We start from the raw sequence: 18,589 nt of genomic DNA on the forward strand, positions 1-18,589 counted from the left end.
CCTCCTTGAAGAATGTCCAGTCTTCCTAGACCCCTTTGCCCTCAGGATTGCCTCCCAAGGGACTCGTTAGTCAGGCCCCTAAACAGGCCAAAGTCTGCCCTCCAGAAGTCCAAGGTGGCCGTTCTGCTGACTCCCCTCCTTACTTCTCTGAGAAACAAAAACACTATCATTTCATGATCGCTGTGCCCAAGACGGCCTCCAGCCATCACATCACCCACAAGTCCTTCTCTGTTTGCAAACAACAGGTCCAGTGGGGCCCTTCCATAGTCAGTTCACTCACCAGTTGTGTCAGGAAGTTGTCTTCTATGCACTCCAGGAACCTCCTAGACTCTTTCCTCTCTGCTGTATTGTATTTCCAGCAGGCATCTGGCAAGCTGAAGTCCCCCATGAGAACAAGGGCTAGCAGTCCTGAGACTTCTCCCAGTTGCTTGTAGGATATTTCATTTACCTCTTTATCCTGATTGGGTGGTCTATAACAGACTCCCACCATTCTATCTGCCTTGTTGGCCTTTCCTCTGATTCTTACCCATAAACACTTGACCCTTTCATCACCATCGTCAAGCTCTAGACAGTCAAAACCCTCCCTAACATACAGCACTACCCCACCAACTCTCCTTCCTTGCCTATCCCTTTCAAAGAGTTCATAGCCATCCATTGCAGAACTCCAGTTGTGCGAGTCATCCTGTGTTTCTGTGACGGCAACTATATCATAGCTTTCCACCCGCATTATGACTTCCAACTCCTTCTGTTTGTTGCCCCTGCTGCGTGCATTGCTGTCGAGACACTTCAGCTGGGCTATTGATCCCGCCACCTTTCTAGGGGGAAAAGCTCTAATTTCCATGTGATCATTCTCAGGCACTTCCATGGTTTCTAACACATCAATAACCCTTGCATCTTTGTTGCCACATGGATCTCCATCCTCTACCTCCACTGAGACGGCAGACCAAAGGATCTCACCAGCACACCTTCCCTTAAACATTGGCATGGTGTGCCCAGTCTAATCTCTAGCGAGCCTGGTTTTATCCTTTCCCCCCTTCAAATCTAGCTTAAAGCTCTTTCCATGAGCCCTGCTAACTCCTGCGCAAGGATCCCTTCCCCCTTTGAGACAGGTGTATCCCATCTGTTGCCAGCAGGCCTGGTGTCGTGTAAACCAACCCATGATCAAAAACCTCAAAATTCTGCTGGTGACACCGGCCATGGAGCCAGGTATTGATCTGCTGGCTCTTCCTGTTTCTTCCAACAACATTCCCTGCAACTGGAAGGATCGAGGAGAACACTACTCGTGCTCCTGATCCCTTAACCAGTCGTCCCAAGGCCCTGAAGTCTCTCTTGATTGCCCTCGGACTTCCTGTTGCAACATCATCGCTGCCTACATAAAAAAGCAATAATGGATAATAATCCGAGGTCTGTAAAGCCATAGGGTAGGAAGTTTTCTCTTCACATCTTTAACCGGGTCTCCGGGGAGGCAGCAGACTTCCCTAAGAAGGGGGCCCGGTCGGTAAATTGGGCCTTCTGTCCCCCTCAGGAGAGAGTCTCCTATGACAATGACTTGTCTTTTTTTCTTTATGGGAGTGGTTTTGATGCAGGGCATAGGCCGACTTAACCTCGGCGACACCTCCAAGCTAGATGAACCATCATCCTCGTCACTGTTTGGTTCCACTTGCAGAGCCTCGTACCTAATGCGAGGGCACCTGGGAAGGTGGGGTAGTCACGGAGGAGAAGTGCCTGCTTCGCCAGGCAGGAATTTGCCACCATTGCCCCCTATCCCTTATGTCATCATGTTCAGGCAGGTGGAGAGAGGATAGGGAATCCTCCATAGCATGTGTCCTGTCTGCCTGACAGGCCTTCCAAGTGAAGGTAGGGTGTGATTCCAGTAATCTATCTCTCTCTCAGACTCCATGATACTCAACCTACTCACCTCCTCCCAGAGCTCCGTCACTAAGCTGAGGAGTTCCTCTACCTGGGTGCACCTCTTACAGGTGTGCTCACTACTGCCATCTGATACTGGCATAACAGTAGGGCACACCCTGCTGCCTGACACCTAGGTGGCAGCGTGTTCCCACCAGAGCTCTGTCTGGGAAGCTGCAGTCAGTCTTGGTGGATGCAGAGTTTAGAGAGGCCATGGCCTTCTGTCAGGTAGATACCACTGCTCATTGGTCAGGCTAGCAGTTACAGTGCCTTTCCTGCATGCTGTTTCCTCCTCAACTGCTGCACAAACTTCTGTGCCACACCCTGGCTGATGCACTACACCCTGTTTGCTCACCCTGTACACAGCATTCCTGGTCTCTAGCACTCACTTGGAGTTTCTTTTACAGGTGTGAGGGCTTGGTCGTGGTTGCTCCTGGTCCCACCCAGGTCAGCTGCTGTCTCGTGAGCTGCTGGCTCCTGGCGGGTCTCCACTCCCCTGAGGTTTCCCTGGTTCAGGAAACCTTCCTGTACACCTCACTAGAATGTTCCACTTTGGATTGGGCTGGCACTGGTGCTGCTCACATCAGCAACTGAGATAAACACAGGCATTTTTAAAATAAGTTTTTAAATGTTTGGGTTTTATACAAAACAGCAACAAAAACATGTATTGTCATATTTTGTAGATGACTAGCCATATGCAATTGCCAGCCACCTGTTCTGATAAAATTCCGCCTGACATATCTCACTGTATTTAAGAAAACCACTTTTATTTTCATAGGCAACACATTTTCCTTCCCAAAATTTAGAAATGCTTTTGTTACCATTGTGACCAATCCTTATGAAACAAAATACAGTAAAACTTCATAGCAATTATGGTGTAAAGATAAACTTCCAGAAAGACATTTTGGTACACAACACCTGAAACACCACTACACATTAAAGTGTCTGTAAGTATCTCAACACAGCCAAAATATATATTTAACACAATGAACTTCAATAGCAAGAACTCATCTTTTTTGCCCTCAAAAGCTTTCAGTAGCAGCAGTCGATTGGAGGGAGACCTGTCACACTCAAACAGGCAGCAGTGAAACATGGTACACTAATTCTAAGGAGCAAAGCAATCCGAGATGTTGGACAATTCACTATCAGTATTCAAAATCTGTTTCCTAAAGAATGGCAAAAGATTGGCTAATAGTTACTTGAAGCTAATGTAAACTCAACAGAAAGCAAGAACTCTTTACAAATAATTTTAGATAAATTTGCATCATTCCAACCCACTAGTGACTGATCTCACTGTTTAAACTGTTTGGAGAGGATTCCCAAACCATCAATAGAAAGAAACATTCCTTCTGCACAGCAGAGAACTGTGGAGAATTATAGAAAAATTATACTTCAGTAAAATTTGTGAACATTTAAACTTTTATACATGTGGGGGCTTGGCTATAATTGTTCCTGGTCCCACCCATGTCTTGTCAGTCACTGTCATGTGAGCTGCAGGCTCCTGACAGCTCTCATGGTTCCCTGAGGCTCCCCCAGTTCAGGAACACGCCCCCCCCTCCCCCATACCATACACCACAGTTGAGAGTTCCACTGTGGATCATGCCAGCACCAGAGCTGCTTGCCTCGGCAACAGGGTATTTATCTTGAAGGCATTAAGCTGATAAGTAGAATCTTGTTATGTGAATAAGTTTTATTAGCAGAACCAGATCATAGAAAGTTCAAAGAACTTTAGAAAATAGTACTAATGAAGCAGAGTAGCAACGGTCAGTACAATTTCTATATTTCATGGTGTTATGTAGAAAGTTTATTACAAATAGAATTTAAGTCTTACTACAGGCTGTCACTAACGGGGCTGTATGATCAGAGAATTTGTATAAACTATTTTTCTTCAATATTCAGACTATGAGGCACATAACTGGAAACAGAAGTTTTAAAGTACTTTTTGTATTCCTTTAAAAGCCATTATTCAGTTGTGAAATTAATTTTCTTATGGTTACAAGTGTATATGGTATATGTGGCAAGGTTTTGGTAGCAGACACACATACACAATGACAGCTCCGGTGTGGTCTCAATGAGAAGGAGTTGGGGCTGCCCTGTGCTGGACAGACAATTCCAGTTGGCTTGGCAATGGCCCCATCGCAGGCCAAAGCTGAGTCAATCAGCAAAATTGGTGGCAGTTTTGTGAATACATATTTAAGAAAGGGCAAAACCCCACTGGACAGGCAGAGGAGAGGAAAAAAAAGTGAAAAACAAACAAACAAACAAAAAGTGTGAGAAACTGCAGAAGGTTCAGGAAAGGAGGTATTCCATAGTGTTACAGCAGATATCCACACTGCGGTTTGTGTAGGACCCATGCAGGAGCAGTTAGATATTTCCTGAAGGAACTGTGGCCCATGGATAACCCATGGATAACCCATGCCAGAGCAGAGTTTTCCTGACAGGACTGTCTCCCCTGGAAGAGCCCATGCTGGAGCAGATTTTCCTGACAGGAACTGTGGCCTGTAGAGAACACATGCCAGAGCAGGAGGAAAATAAGTACAAGAGGGAAGGAGCAGCAGAGAGCAATTGTTATGTACAGACTGTAAACTCCTTTCCCTGATTTTCCCTACACCACCTTGGGGGTGGTGGGTGATAGAGGAGTCTGGAGTGAAGGAGTGAAGCTGAGGTGAGGAAAGGCACTGTTTTAATGTTTGTTTTCCTATTTCTTACCACCTGAATCTATTTGAATTGGCAATAAATTCATTTTCCCCAAGTTAAGCCTGTTTTGCCTGTGACAGTATCTGGTAACCAATTTCCCTGTCTTTACCTTGACCCATGAGCTTTCTCATCCTGTTTTCTCCCCCTGCCCCAGTGAGGAGGAGGAGCAAGTGAGTGGGTGGGTGGCAGTTTGGCCCATAGCCAAGTATAACCCTCCACAAGTTAGTTTAAAGTGTGATCAGAAAATCACAAGGAATAAGTACAATGGTGGTGAAACTTCAGATACAACCTCCACCTCAAAGTCCTTGAACTGCCAACTATGAGAAACCTGGAGAGCATAAGATTTTATACTTTTTTGTGCACTCTTTCCTTACCCACCGAGGGTGGAAAGGATGAGAGCCAAGAGACTACTGACTGATCTGACACAAATAGGATCAGCTTCATATTCACAGAGAGCATCACTACGCATTGACGTTGACAGAGCACTCAGAACTGCCCTTTTGCAGCTGACCTATAACCACGACACTCCCTTCCAAATGGTTCAATGGTTAACTACTATTTTAGTTAAGAAGAGTTCAGAAGACTAATCCACACAGCTCATTTTATAACTTCCTCAGTTACTGGATCATGACATGTTCCATCCTGTTACCTCTTTCCTCCCTCATGAACTGCTGAACTTAGTTTAGAATCTCCCTTATGGCTTTCAAGTGCCAGTAGACTTGTTCCTCTTTTTCTTTAAATGAGGAATGTAAAAGTCATCATAACTAAATCAATGACAAAGTATGCATTACTAATTCACAGTCTGCTGTAACAGCTCATAATAGTATCAGCATACATTTTAAAATAGTGATCCATATCCCACTTGTTTACTATAAACATGTCTACAGCACTACTTACTGGTTCATTTAAAAAACTTCAGCAATGTGTATCAAATAAAAACAACTCTATACTAGTCTGTTATTCTCAGAGAAGTCAGTGAGCAGCACCCAAAGTATTCTTGGTTTGGTACAGAATTAAACGTTTACCAAACAATTCTTAAGCAATTAAACTGGGCTTAACATAAAACACAGCTGGGTGTTTAAGTGTCTCAAAATCATGTGACTTAGGATCATGACTTAATATGCCCCATAAAAACCTTTATGCTAAAAAATATACAACCTATTTAGGTATTTAAATAAGTGTATATCAACACAACAATAAAGACAAAACTAGCCACCCTCAAGTACAAAAGGCAACCCACCTCTGATAGTCTTCCCATCATACACTCCTTTCTCTGAGCGGTTGAAAAAGAACAAGAGAAATTAAATTTTAACTCTACCTGTCTCTAGACAAATAAACGTTTATCTTTGCCTTGTAAGGAGATAGACAAGATTGAATAATGAAGAGTTGGTGGAAGGAATTAAGAGTAGTTTTACATCAGGTGTTATGTTTGGGAAACTGTTAATCACAGAAGATATTTCTGCCAAACAAATTGCTTTGGACTAATGCATGTTGTATATCACCACTATAAGACTTCATACTCAAAAAATAACTAGTAGCATTTTAATAAATTTCACCTTTCCCCAGCTTATTTTAGAGTTCATCCACCAGAGATGCAGCCAGATGCAACATCTAGCTGTTAGACACTAATTTCAATCAAGCTATTACCTCTGTCTTCTCACATTTACTCATAGCAGCATTTAGCTGCTACTATTTTGAATTGCAGTAGAGAGAATAACACATGCCACGAATGTATAGGATAAGCAAATATCCTTCACACAAATAGCAGTTGCCTTATAAACTACTTCAGTATGTTATTTATTTTTTTAAAAAGGTGAAAAATCCTTCTAAAATACTAAAACTGTAATGGATGCTAGAGTACGTGTGCCCAGATTATGTTTTGCAACCCTCTTGTCTCTGAATTGTAGAGTAAATTACAGAATTGTACTGACAGGATAATTTCTCTCAAACATTCAAAATTATGTTTAGAACTCTACCAATGGTGCATTCTTTCCCACTGTCTTCCCAAAAGAATTGAAGTCTGACTCCACACATACACAGTCTGAATACTACTCCACATGATTTTCAAGAGCAAAATGACTGCAACAATACAGATATATTTCTAGAATGGCACTTCCAGTTATTGAGAACTATATTTTAGGAAAGATATTAGCAACTTACTTGTGTGAAGTTCTTTTCTTCATCATGCTCGCAGAGACTCCTGCATGACCTACAATATAAATGATGGAATTACTGAACAATAAAGTGTGTTTATGCACAATGTCAAAAAGGTATCTCTTTTTCAAGTAAAAAAAATTAAACACCTCAGGTTGTGACTGATGAATGAGCTCCTACAATGAAAGGAGGCTCTGAGGAGACAGACAAGGACTATGTAATCAGGAAGCTAAGTAAAGAAGTAGGGAGTGATTACAACTATTACAAAAAAGCTGAACTTCTCTCAACACAAAGGCGATGGAAGATCTTTGTTCTAGATAAATGCTACAACGGTTGTGTAACTGTCCTTGAGTTGTTAATAACAACAACAACAACAACAACAATAATAATAATAATAATAATAATCTCCTGAGTTAGCGAGGTCAGAATGGGTGGGTGTATGTGGCTCAGTCAAACTGAGTATAAAAACTCAGTATAGAGTCAAAATCAAGTTTAAAGACTCAATATAGCATATACAGTACAAAAATTGTACAACTAACAGAAAGAACTTTGAAGAGAGCAACAGACTTGAGTCTGTTTTAGCCCACATATTCCTTCCCAATGACTGGGAATGCCCAGCATCATGATGGAGACCAGCAATAAGAATCACATTTGTATTGTGATTCGACTGTATATTACAACTGCTATACTCTGCTAAATGTAACTTGTAAAGTACTTGTAAAGACTTAAGTAAATTGCCGTATCATTCTGTCAAATCAAAGTCTTATGTAGTGTCAAATAACTTCAAAAAACTAAAGTTATTAAACATTAAACCCTCTGTATATGGAATATCTAAAAGGACCCAGTCAGAGTGTGTTGGACACATGTATGTTATCAATAAAAAAACCCCTCATGTATCTGTAGAAACATGTTCAGAATCTCATCTATGGATGTTTAAATTCACACCTACAGAGAAATACTTATTTGAGGTTTCTCTACAGATGCAAACAAATGCTTTAACATTATGACCATGTTCCAAACATAGCTTTGGCATATGTATTTTGAAAATTCATTTTCATAATAGCAGTAGTGTCACACAAGAGTTATGCACTGAAAGTGCAATTAACCTTGAAAGTTTTCATAAATATTTTAATCTTTGGATTTTCAGATGGAGAAATAAAGAGGACACATAGCAAATGACAGAAATGGTAGAATTAAAATAAGACTACATACATCTTGTTTCCAACAGTCAAGCTTGTATTGAATCCATGGAAAGATGCATCCTGGGTTTTAACAACAGCTGGAATTTCAAGTTTTCAAAAATGAGGCAAATAGCTACAGTAAAGATCCTATTTGCAATTTTTGACTATTAAAAGACCAAATAAATAGAACTACTCTTTGAACATGTTTATAAGAACTATCAGCTAAAAATTAAAATAAAAGATATCACAAAAAGTCTGAATAGAAACTCAAAAGACTTTGGGACTTGACTCCAACCACTAAACAAGCATTCTCACCATATCATTAGCTACCCCTTAGTTATATTAGGAAAAATATTTAAAAACATGCTTAAAAAAAAATCCATCCTCACGAAGTAGAAGAACATGAAAACACAGATTTCATGTTTTCCATTACTAGTTGATGAGACAACGCAAGATTAAACTACATCAGCTCAAGATATTAAAATGCTATAGAAAAAATATCCACATATACATCAGGGTGGTTCAGCACAAAACACATTTTCTGTCCTCTACTCAGAGACTCTGAATCTTATTATATAGTGCAATGCATTTAACTTTCTGAAACAAAAGAAACACTACAGAAGGAAGATCTATTACAAAAGTTGCAAAAACCACAAAGGCGAAGCTATGCATGCTACTGAGAATGAGTGTTTGCCCCATTCAGTAACTTCTAACCTTAGGTACCTGTTATTTTTGGTAGGACTCAAGTTCTACAGCCAGATGTCTTTCTCAAATTCACTTATGTCCAAAAATTCTTGGCTATCCATATACGATCTCCATGCATGAAATGACATACATCAAACTAACAAATCTTTAAATCACTGACCTAAGAGTTTGAGTAGACTACCCATTTTACCCATCAGGTGAAAGAACTTGACAGTTCCTGACTGATTTCAAGAACTTGCTTGTTCACCACCTTTCCCCAGAGAGACCTGTACAGGCTGGAGAGTTGGGCAGGGAGGAACCTAATGAAGTTCAACAAAGGCAAGTGCAGAGTCCTGCACCTAGGGAGAAATAACCCCATGCACCAGTACAGGCTGGAGTTGGCTAGGGAAAGCAGCTCTGCGGAGAAGGACCTGGGAGTCCTGGTGGACAAGTTGACGATGAGCCAGCAATGTGCCCTCATGGCCAAGAAGGCCAATGGCATCCTGGGGTGCATCAAGGAACTACAGGAGAGTCCAGTGGAGGGCCATAAAGATGATCGGGGGACTGGAGCATCTCTTATGAGGAGAGGCTGAGGGACCTCATCAATACTTAAAAATATGTAAAGGGCAGGTGTCAAGAGGATGGGGCCGGACTCTTCAACAGTGCCCAATGACAGGACAAGGGGTAATGGGTACAAACTGGAGTACAGGAAGTTCCATCTTAACACTACGAAAATCTTCTTTATTGTGAGGGTGATGGACTGCTGGAACAGGCTGCCCAGAGAGGTTGTAGAGTCTCCTTCTCTGGAAATATCAAAAACTTGCCTGGATGCGTTTCTGTGCAACCTGTTCTAGGTGAACCTGCTTTAGCAGGGTGACTGGACTGGATGATCTCCAGAGGTCTCTTCCAACCCCTACCATTCTGTGATTCTGTGATCCTGGGCTGCATTAGGGTACTGTTGCCAGAAAGTTGAGAGAGGCAATCCTTCCCCTTTATTAAGCACTGGTGTGGCTGCATCTGAAGTACCATATCCAGTTCTGGGCTCCCCAATACAAGAGAGACATGGACATACTGCAGAAAGTCCAGTGAAGGGCCGTGATGATGATGAAAGGACTGGAGCCTCTCTTCTGTGAGGAGACACTGAGTGTCACCTGACTCTATGGGGACAGACAGGTTCTTCTGGGGATCCTTCGCAGACTGATCATGACACTAAGCTATAGTTTCAATTAAAGAATTATTTTTAACAGAATTTTATGATCAGCATAGCACAGAATCTTATGATCAAAGTAGCACAGGATTTTTAATTAGCAGAATCAGTGTAGCACAATTTTATAAGCAGCGTAGCACAGAATTTTATAGCACAGCTTAATTTATGGTTTCTAATCACCTGGACCTTCTGCAGTCTGGGTCAAATCTTAATTCTTGGCTTCCAATATCAATATAACAATCATAATCTAGACTCAAAATACATAATGCCCCTCCCCCGAGTCACTCAGTCCTCAGAAGCAGCAGATGACAGTGGAAGCAGCCCTGACCACTGGAGGATCATGGGTTTTGCCATCCAGCAGCAGTTCCCATCCAGGATCTGTAACTGCTTGATTTTGTAGTCGGTGCTCTGTGTGCTGCTACACTTCCCTGTTCCGTGTGAGGGTCATCGCAACCTGGTTGGCCAGGAACAGGCTGCCCAGAGAGGTTGTGGAGTTTCTTTCCTTGGAGATATTCAAAACCTGCCTGGTTGCATTCCTGTGCAACCTGTTCTAGGTAACCTGCTTTAGCAGAGGGACTGGACTAGATGATCTCCAGAGGTCCCTTCCAACCCTGACCATTCTGTGACTCTGTATCTAGCTCTAAACAAAGTCAACTAAGCAAACTAAGTACTGCTCAGTTTCTTGTGATGGCAGCTTAAGATAGTGCCCAGTTTAATAAAAAGTTATGTAATTTAGATGAATAATGTGAATATAGTCTACTTACAAGAAGAGATGATAACAATGTACATGAATATTCCAGCACAGGAAAGATATGCACCTGTTAGAGGAGGGCCACAAAAATGAGCAGAGGGCTGTAACACTTCTCCTATGAAGAAAGGCTGAGAGAGTTGAGGTTGATCAGCCTGGAGAAGAGAAGACTCAGGGTACACCTTGCTGTGGCCTTTCAGTATATAAAGGGGGCTTATATGAAAGACGAGGAGACTTACCGGGGCCTGTAGTGACAGGACAAGCCGCAAAGGTTTTGTCCTGGTTTAGCCCCAACCCCTGGCCCAGTCAGCAGCTAAACTCTGAGCAATTGTAGTACCAGTTCTCTCCCTCACAGGAAAAGGGAAATGAGAGAGAGAGACTTGCGAGTTGGAAACTAAAACAGTTTTAATGGAAGTAGAACAATGGAAATAAAAAGATAGTTATTAATAAGAGAATAATAAAATAGATATAAAACCAAAACTCCCCTCATGACTATAGGTCACCATTGATGCTGCAGGGGAGGAAAGAGGAAAGTACAGGACTGGTCTCAACAGCAGATGGGAGCTAGATTCAGGAAATGGATTCAGGAATGCACAGATTGAGATCAGGAGCAGATGAACAGTTGAGGTCCTCACTGGGTGTCAGCTATTGAAGAAAGCTTGATCTTTGTGATCCCTCAGCTATCCTGAGTATGATTTATATGAAATGGAATATTTTGTTCCTCAGTTTTGAGTCACCTGTCCTGTCCGCTCCTCCCTGCAGGTGCAACCCTTTTTTGCCCTTTTGACTTGCAGCATTCCACCGACTTGAGGGTGGCCTTGGTTTCTATAGGAATAAGTATAAACCATGGCCTTTCTGCATACCAGTGCCCCATTATTTAGTGATAATTACAAATATCAAGCATTATCACTTCTAGAGGCAGACACTGTCTAAAAAAAACCATGTTCTTCAGAAAAGATTTAACTGAAAAGTTAGAGGAGAATTGGTTCTGTTTTAATTCAAACAAGGACAGGTTTTAATTTGAAAGAGGGTAGATTTAGATTGGATATAAGGCAGAAATTTTTTTACGGAACACAGGTAGTGAAACACTGGCACAGGTTGCCCAGAGAAGTTGTGGATTCCCCATCCCTGGAAACATTCAAGATCAAGTTGGAGCAGTCTTTGAGCAATCTTGTTGTCTGAAAACTCAGATTTGTTACCCAGCATGCAGATAGCCTCACGAACCAAGTTGAGACATTGATTTTATTACAGAGTTGTGCACTCTGGGTGCTTGGTGGCTTTCCACAAATCTTAGCCCACCTGACATGAGCTTCTGTGCTCAATTTATTACAAAAACTACAGGTGACTGTATTACCATTGTGACCTTTCCTTTCCTTTCCTTTCCTTTCCTTTCCTTTCCTCTCCTTTCCTCTCCTTTCCTCTCCTTTCCTCTCCTTTCCTCTCCTTTCCTTTCCTCTCCTCTCCTTTCCTTTCCTTTCCTTTCCTTTCCTTTCCTTTCCTTTCCTTTCCTTTCCTTTCCTTTCCTTTCCTTTCCTTTCCTTTCCTTTCCTTTCCTTTCCTTTCCTTTCCTTTCCTTTCCTTTCCTTTCCTTTCCTTTCCTTTCCTTTCCTCTGCTTTGTATTAAGTTAGCTTGACCTTGTGATTAATGGCATCCCATGTACAGTACAGTGTCTGTGGGTGCCATTGTTATCGTGTGGACTTTACTGAATACAGTAAGCATTTCCTGGAACACATTGGATCGGTATAGGTGCTGTATAAATAGGACCTGATGGTCTGTGCTGTAAGACAAGATAAAACCATGTAAGGAGAAAGGACTAAAACGTCAGAAGAAGATGGAGAACTCTCATTACTTCACCAGAGACCACTAAAAAAACCCATGCACAGACAGACAATGATGATGCTACTATTGCAAAAGTGGAATATTCTGGTTTGAGCTAAAGTAAAATCAGTTTTCTAACTTCAGCTAAGTCTCATTTAAGTAACTGAATCTTTGAAAGTTGCAGACAGTTTTTCAGACAACTTATTTTCAAGTTTTTTCAGACACCGTTTTCTTGCAAAATGATAATGCCTTGTGTTAAGTATAATATGTGCTGAACAGATGTGTCATCTTCTGTAATAGTTTCCATTTGTTTATAGTCTCTCTCTATCTAAAGAATGTAAGGGCAGTCAGAGAGCTGGTCCTGTTGATACAAGAAGTAGTTACTATTGCAAAAAATGGAATATTTAGATTTAAGCTAAAGTAGAATTAAGTTTCGTCTAAGCAATTGTGGTTTTTGAAAGTTAGACACAATGTCCCTCTGATAGCATGTTTTCTTTCAAACAGTGTTTTCCCAGACATTGTTCTTTCTTTGGAGATGATAACACCTTGTGTTCAGTGTGATCTGTGCTGAACAGGTGTCGCTTCTTCTGTAATCCCCTCTGTTTGCAGCATTTCCGTATCTCAAATGCAAGGTTAGCAGAGAGCTGGATCCAGCTCCAAATGAGCAAGAGTTTTGACTATTGTGAAGTTTCGTAATAACATTAAAATTAGGCCTTAGAAAGTAATAGAATATGCATGAGATTTCTGGGAAAATGTATACGTATGCATGTAAGTGGGAAATATATTCTGTCCCAGCTTGTCTCGTGTCACGTGAATAATGGAGATCACTCCCGCATGTTGCCCAGGCCTGATAAAGTCTGCTTGCTTTCTAAAACTCAAAAGCGAGTCTTGGAGAGTTTGATTTGCCAGCATTTTTTATATAATTTTGGCCACCCAGGTGGAACTTGCTTTCAGGATTTCAGATCTGTAGGGGTCAAGGATACTCCAGCTGGCAACCGAGAACTTCTCAGGGGGAACCTCAACCCCCTAAACCACATTTTGGGAGCAAGGATTCCCCTGGTAAAAATTAAAGAATCAAAGCACCCTTTCTGGATTTTGGTTTGGTTTGGCTGCCCACTCGTAAGTCGGAGATGTCCTCCAGGGTTGGGGTTGAAAGGTACCTAATTTGGCTTGTGGTTAGACTCCCCAATTTGGTACATAATTGCAATTTTGGTTTTGTTGTGATTTGTCATTGTCTGTGTGATTGTCTGCGTGAGGGACTCTGTAATTGTCTATGTGAAGGGCTAGAGCACTAATTGGTTTAAAATTTGGAAAACTGACTTTTGAAGGGCTTGCTGAGCTATTTTGTGTAAAATGACTTTGATATGGTTCGTTGATCTGTTCTGTTTAAGATCTTGAGGCTGCGATCTGTTTCGATTTGTTTGTGATCTGCCAGCAATCACCTGTTTAAATATGGGTGCAGGATTACTGCAAGGAGGTGTTAGTGTTGTTTAGAAATCCCCTCTGGGGTGCGTTTTAGGGCATTGGAAATAGTTAGGTGGGCCCCTAGGGGAACGGCAACAAAAGAAAATTTAATTAAATACTGTAATCAGTGGTGGCTGTAGTATTAATCAGATGAAGGAGAACGATGGTCTGCTAATGGGTCACTGAATTATAATGCTTTTTCTAAGAAGAGAACAAAAATGGGACAAAACTGCATTTGGATATGTTTTATATGTTACAGAAATACCCAGAGGGGCAAAAAGAATGTGGTAGAAATTTAGTGCATAGTAATCTCCTTGTCTTAGGCTTGGAAAAAGATAAGGGAAAGGATTTGAAAAAATGTTGTTCTGCTTGTAGTATTGGGCAAAGATGTTTGCAAGTTTATGAACTGTAAAGACCAACTGAGCCAACTGCTATGGGGGGAGGAGGTGCAGTGGCGGGTGCTGCCCTCCCCACCTGACTGCCCTGGCCCAACCGTCCTGAAGGAGCTTCTGCATACGCATGGCAAGACCCCCCCAGACGTGCTGGTAGGGCATGGACTGGCCTGATAAAAGAACTTGCAAGGAGCCATGGGGTATGTGCCCATTACTCCAATCAGATCCCTGGACCACGCGGCCTGGAAGAAGCTGCTGCTGGAACTGCTGCTGGAGCAACCACATGTTCCTGAGGAAATGCTGGCTACCCACTGGAGTGGTGACTCTTTCCTTTTTCTCTCTTTCTCCCACCGTTCTCTCTCTCTCTCTCTATATATATATATGTCTTACTTACCTTACTGTGTTTTCTTGACTGGCATCTGTGTGGGTTGGATCAAATCTGAGTGACCTTGTCTGTGTTCAGGGATCAGATTGTGATCTGACCAGATCGAAATCTGTTTTCCGCAACTTTGGGGAGTTGCTCCCCCCCCCCATCTCAGCTGTGCACCCGAATATTTAGGTCTGTTTATTTTGGTTGTAGCCATAATAAATTTTGCTTTTGATTTTTGCCCTGAGTGACCTTGTCAGCTTCTGGATAGCCACACAGATAAATGAGCCACCTTCTTTCAGCTCTGCAGGTTGAAAGAAGGACTGGACACGAGTGTGTAGCTTGTGGATCTGGGACATGACATGAACAATAAAAAGAGAGTGAACCTGAGGACAAAATTGGCTTATTGATCACTCCCGGATGCTGTCTTGGAGGGTCTCACAATGAGAGATTAGAGGTAGATGAATGAGAGAATGATGCTCGGGGGTGGTAGATCGTTAATGGGAACAAAAGGTTTCAGTCCAATAGGAGGTGAACGAGAAGTAAACAGGGAGAAGTTCTACCAACTCCCTTATGTCAGGCTGCAGGAAATACAAAACTGGTGATTTCTTATAAAAGTCCCTATTTCCTATTACTGATTTGAACAGTTGGAAATTAGCAGCTGGAAATGATAGACAATCCAGATTGGACAGCCAGCGCTTTTGAGAGAATGATTAAAATGCAAGGCTGACTGAAAGGCATTAGGGCAATTATGCAAGTGTTGTTTGATGATTCATAAAGCAGGTATTGGAAAATTTACAGGGAACAGTGGCTCCATTGTTTTACAAGGAGCTGAGGCACAAGGCTTGGGAAAGTTATTGGATGTGGCTTGGACTGTGTATAGAAATAGGGAGAGAAAAAGAGATTAATAGCGGTGCTAGAAGGGAACGCTCGTGGAAAAAGAAGATACAGGGGGACACAGGGCTGGAGCCCCTTCCCACTGAAAGTCTGGGTACAGTCAGGAGAAAATCAGTGTGCTTATTGTAAAAAGAAGGGGCACTGGAAGCAGGAATGCCCTCTGTTGAATTAAGGTACCCTTCCGAATCCCCTGTTCTCTGTAGAACAGGATTAAAGGAGAACGGAGGAATTTTCCGCAGAACCTCTGCTTAAAATCAAGCTGGGGGGAGAGGAAATTGAATTTCTGGTGGACACCAGGGCTGTGTATTCTGTATTGAATACTTTGAAAGGATAATAATAATAATAATAATAATATATAAAATAAATAATACAAATATCATAAAATATAAGCAGTATTGGTGAGATGGGAGCTAGGGAAAGCCAACCATGGTTTTCAATCTTTGAAATTTAAGTTAGGAAAACAGTGGGGATCTCACCAGTTTTTGTATTCGCCCGGCTCCCCAAAGCCATTGTTAGGAAAGGATTTGCTTGAAAAATTAGAAGCTCGAATAAGATTTAGAGAAGGGGAAGTTGAATTTTATATAATAGGATTTAAATATATCGAAGCAACAGCTTTATTATGACAGGATGTCAATGTTCAAGGAAAATAATCCTTTGAGAGTTTGGAGATGCTATGCTCCCGACAGTGTGGGCTGGAGAGATACCTGGGAGGTCCAAGTGAGCAGAACCTGTACGAGGTGATTTGAAACCAAGATCAGTCCTGGTAAGAATTAAACAATACCCTTTAAAATTGGAAGGTAAGCTTGGGTTAATATCGGTAATTCAGCAATTCTTGAAATATAAGTCATTAGTAGAATGCAAGTCAAAATATAATATCCTGATTTTACTGGTTAAAAGGCAAATGGTAAGGGTTACCATTTAGTACAGGATCTCAGAGCAATGAATCCAATTGTGCAGAACATACACCCAGTGGTTGCGAATCCCTATACTCTTTCAACAGCTTTAACTGAAGAACAAGAGTGGTTTACAGGATTAGATCTAAAAAGATGCCTTTTTCTGCATTCCCCATGAAAAGGGAAGTCAAGAGCTTTTTGCTTTTGAATGGGGAAATCCTGAAACTGGTAGAAAAACTCAGTATACACAGACTGTTCTACCCCAAGGATTGAGAAACAGTCCAACAATTTCTGGGAATCAATTAGCCAAAGAACTAGAAATCGGGAAAAGAAAATTATAAAGGAACAATATTACAGTACGTAGATGATATCCTCACTGCTACAGCTGCTAGAGAGGATTGTTTGCGACTGGCTATAAGTCTTTTAAACTTTTTGGGACTGAGTGGATAAAGAGTTTCCAGAGAGAAGGCTCGGGTGGTGTGAAGAACTGTGACTTGGATTTGAGATACAGCAAGGATGGCGACAATTGGGAATGGAAAGAAAAGAAACTATTTGCCAACTACCCCGGAGAGTTTGCGAGTTAAGAACTTTTCTTGGGATGGTGGGATGGTGTCGGCTCTGGATTTCAAATTATGGACTGTTAGTAAAACCTTTGTATGAGGTATTGAAGACATCTACCCCATAGCACCTGGATTGGACTGATAACAGCAGGGCAGCCTACAAATATTTGAAATCATCCAGCACTCGGGATGCGGGACGGCCCTGGGAGTGCTATTGCAATTTCTGGGAGAGCAGAGACGCGCAGTGGCCTATCTTTGAAAACAACTGGATAATGTCAGCCAAGGATGGCCGGGCTGCCTGAAAGCAGTTGCTGCCACAGTAATATTGATCCGGGAAGCTTGCAAATTTACAATGGAACAGAAGATGGCAGTATATGTACCACACATGGTCATCACTGTCCTGGAACAAAAAGGAGGACATTGGCGCTCTCCTAGTCCAATGTTAAAGTACCGGGTGCTATTACTGGAGCAAGATGATGTCCTCCTTAGGACCACCTCAGTCGTTAACCGGGCAGTGCTTCTTTCTACTGACCATGTAGAAGGGAATCCTGAGCATGACTGTTTGCAGATGATTGAAGAAGTATATTCCAGCCTCCTGAACATTAAAGATCAACCACTTGGAGAGTCCAGATTGGGAATTATTTACGGATGGAAGCAGTTTTGTGTGAGGTTGTCAGGGTATGCAGTTACCACTATAAGCTCCGTAGTGGAAGCTCATTCTTTGCCATCAACAGTCTGCTCAGAAGGTCGAATTAGTGGCCCCTAACCAGGGCCTTGGATTTGAATTGAGATGAGAGTCAATATATGGACAGATTCTAAATATGCCTTTGGAGTTGTGCACGCCCATGAAGCCACGTGGAAAGAGAGGGGGCTTTTAACAGCATAAGGGACTGGAATCAAGCACATGGAACAAATCCAAGAATTACTAGCCAGCATTCAGAAACCTACAGAAGTGGCTTTATGCATTGTAAGGCACATCAATTGGAGACATCTAATATTGGATTGGGAAATCAATTGGCTGATAAAGCTGCTGCAGAAACAGGCATCATGGCTTTAGTGCCAGAGAAAGAGATAAAATTGCCAGAAACAGCTCCTAGACAGGATAATAAGGACTTTAGATTGATTAAGCCATTGCAGGCAAAAGAGTGGGTGGTTTGTCACACCCACCGGGCAGGTGGTAATACCTCCTTTTCATTTAAGGAAATTGGCCAAAAGAGAACATGATAAAGTACATTGGGAACAGAGAATCTTTTAAAACGCTTAAAGAAAGTACTTATAGGAAGGGCCATGATGGAAGTTGCTCGTTCAGTTATGGAAAAATGTGGGCTATGCCAAAGAAACAATCCCAATATCAGTAATCGAGTGATATTTGGGAATGTTAAGGAAAGAAATTCCCCTGGAGGTTACTGGCAAATGGATTTTACTGAGTTACCACAAAAAGAAGGATATAGATGCATTCTAGTTTTAGTGGATACTGGACAGAGGCTTTCCCTGCTCGTACCAATAAGGCAAGACAAGTAGTAAAATTTTACTTAAAGAAATTAGTCCAATGTTTGGGATGCCTTTAGGAATGTGTTTGGACAGAGATCCTCAACTTCCCTGGGCAACCTGTTCCAGT

The 18,589-nt window shown here is 41.8% G+C and overlaps 1 protein-coding gene across 1 annotated transcript in view; it reads right to left on the reverse strand.

Moving 5' to 3' along the window:
- The window catches only part of LOC128850280 (spindlin-Z-like), a 42,858-nt gene that overhangs the window by 11,319 nt on the left and 12,950 nt on the right, over positions 1 to 18,589 (reverse strand). The window contains exon 2 of the mRNA XM_054053299.1: positions 6,766 to 6,814. Coding sequence (XP_053909274.1) covers positions 6,766 to 6,814 — 49 coding nt within the window. The remainder of the gene's footprint in view (positions 1 to 6,765; positions 6,815 to 18,589) is intronic.

Source organism: Cuculus canorus, chromosome W, assembly GCF_017976375.1.
Source record: "Cuculus canorus isolate bCucCan1 chromosome W, bCucCan1.pri, whole genome shotgun sequence".
Classification (NCBI taxonomy): domain Eukaryota; kingdom Metazoa; phylum Chordata; class Aves; order Cuculiformes; family Cuculidae; genus Cuculus; species Cuculus canorus.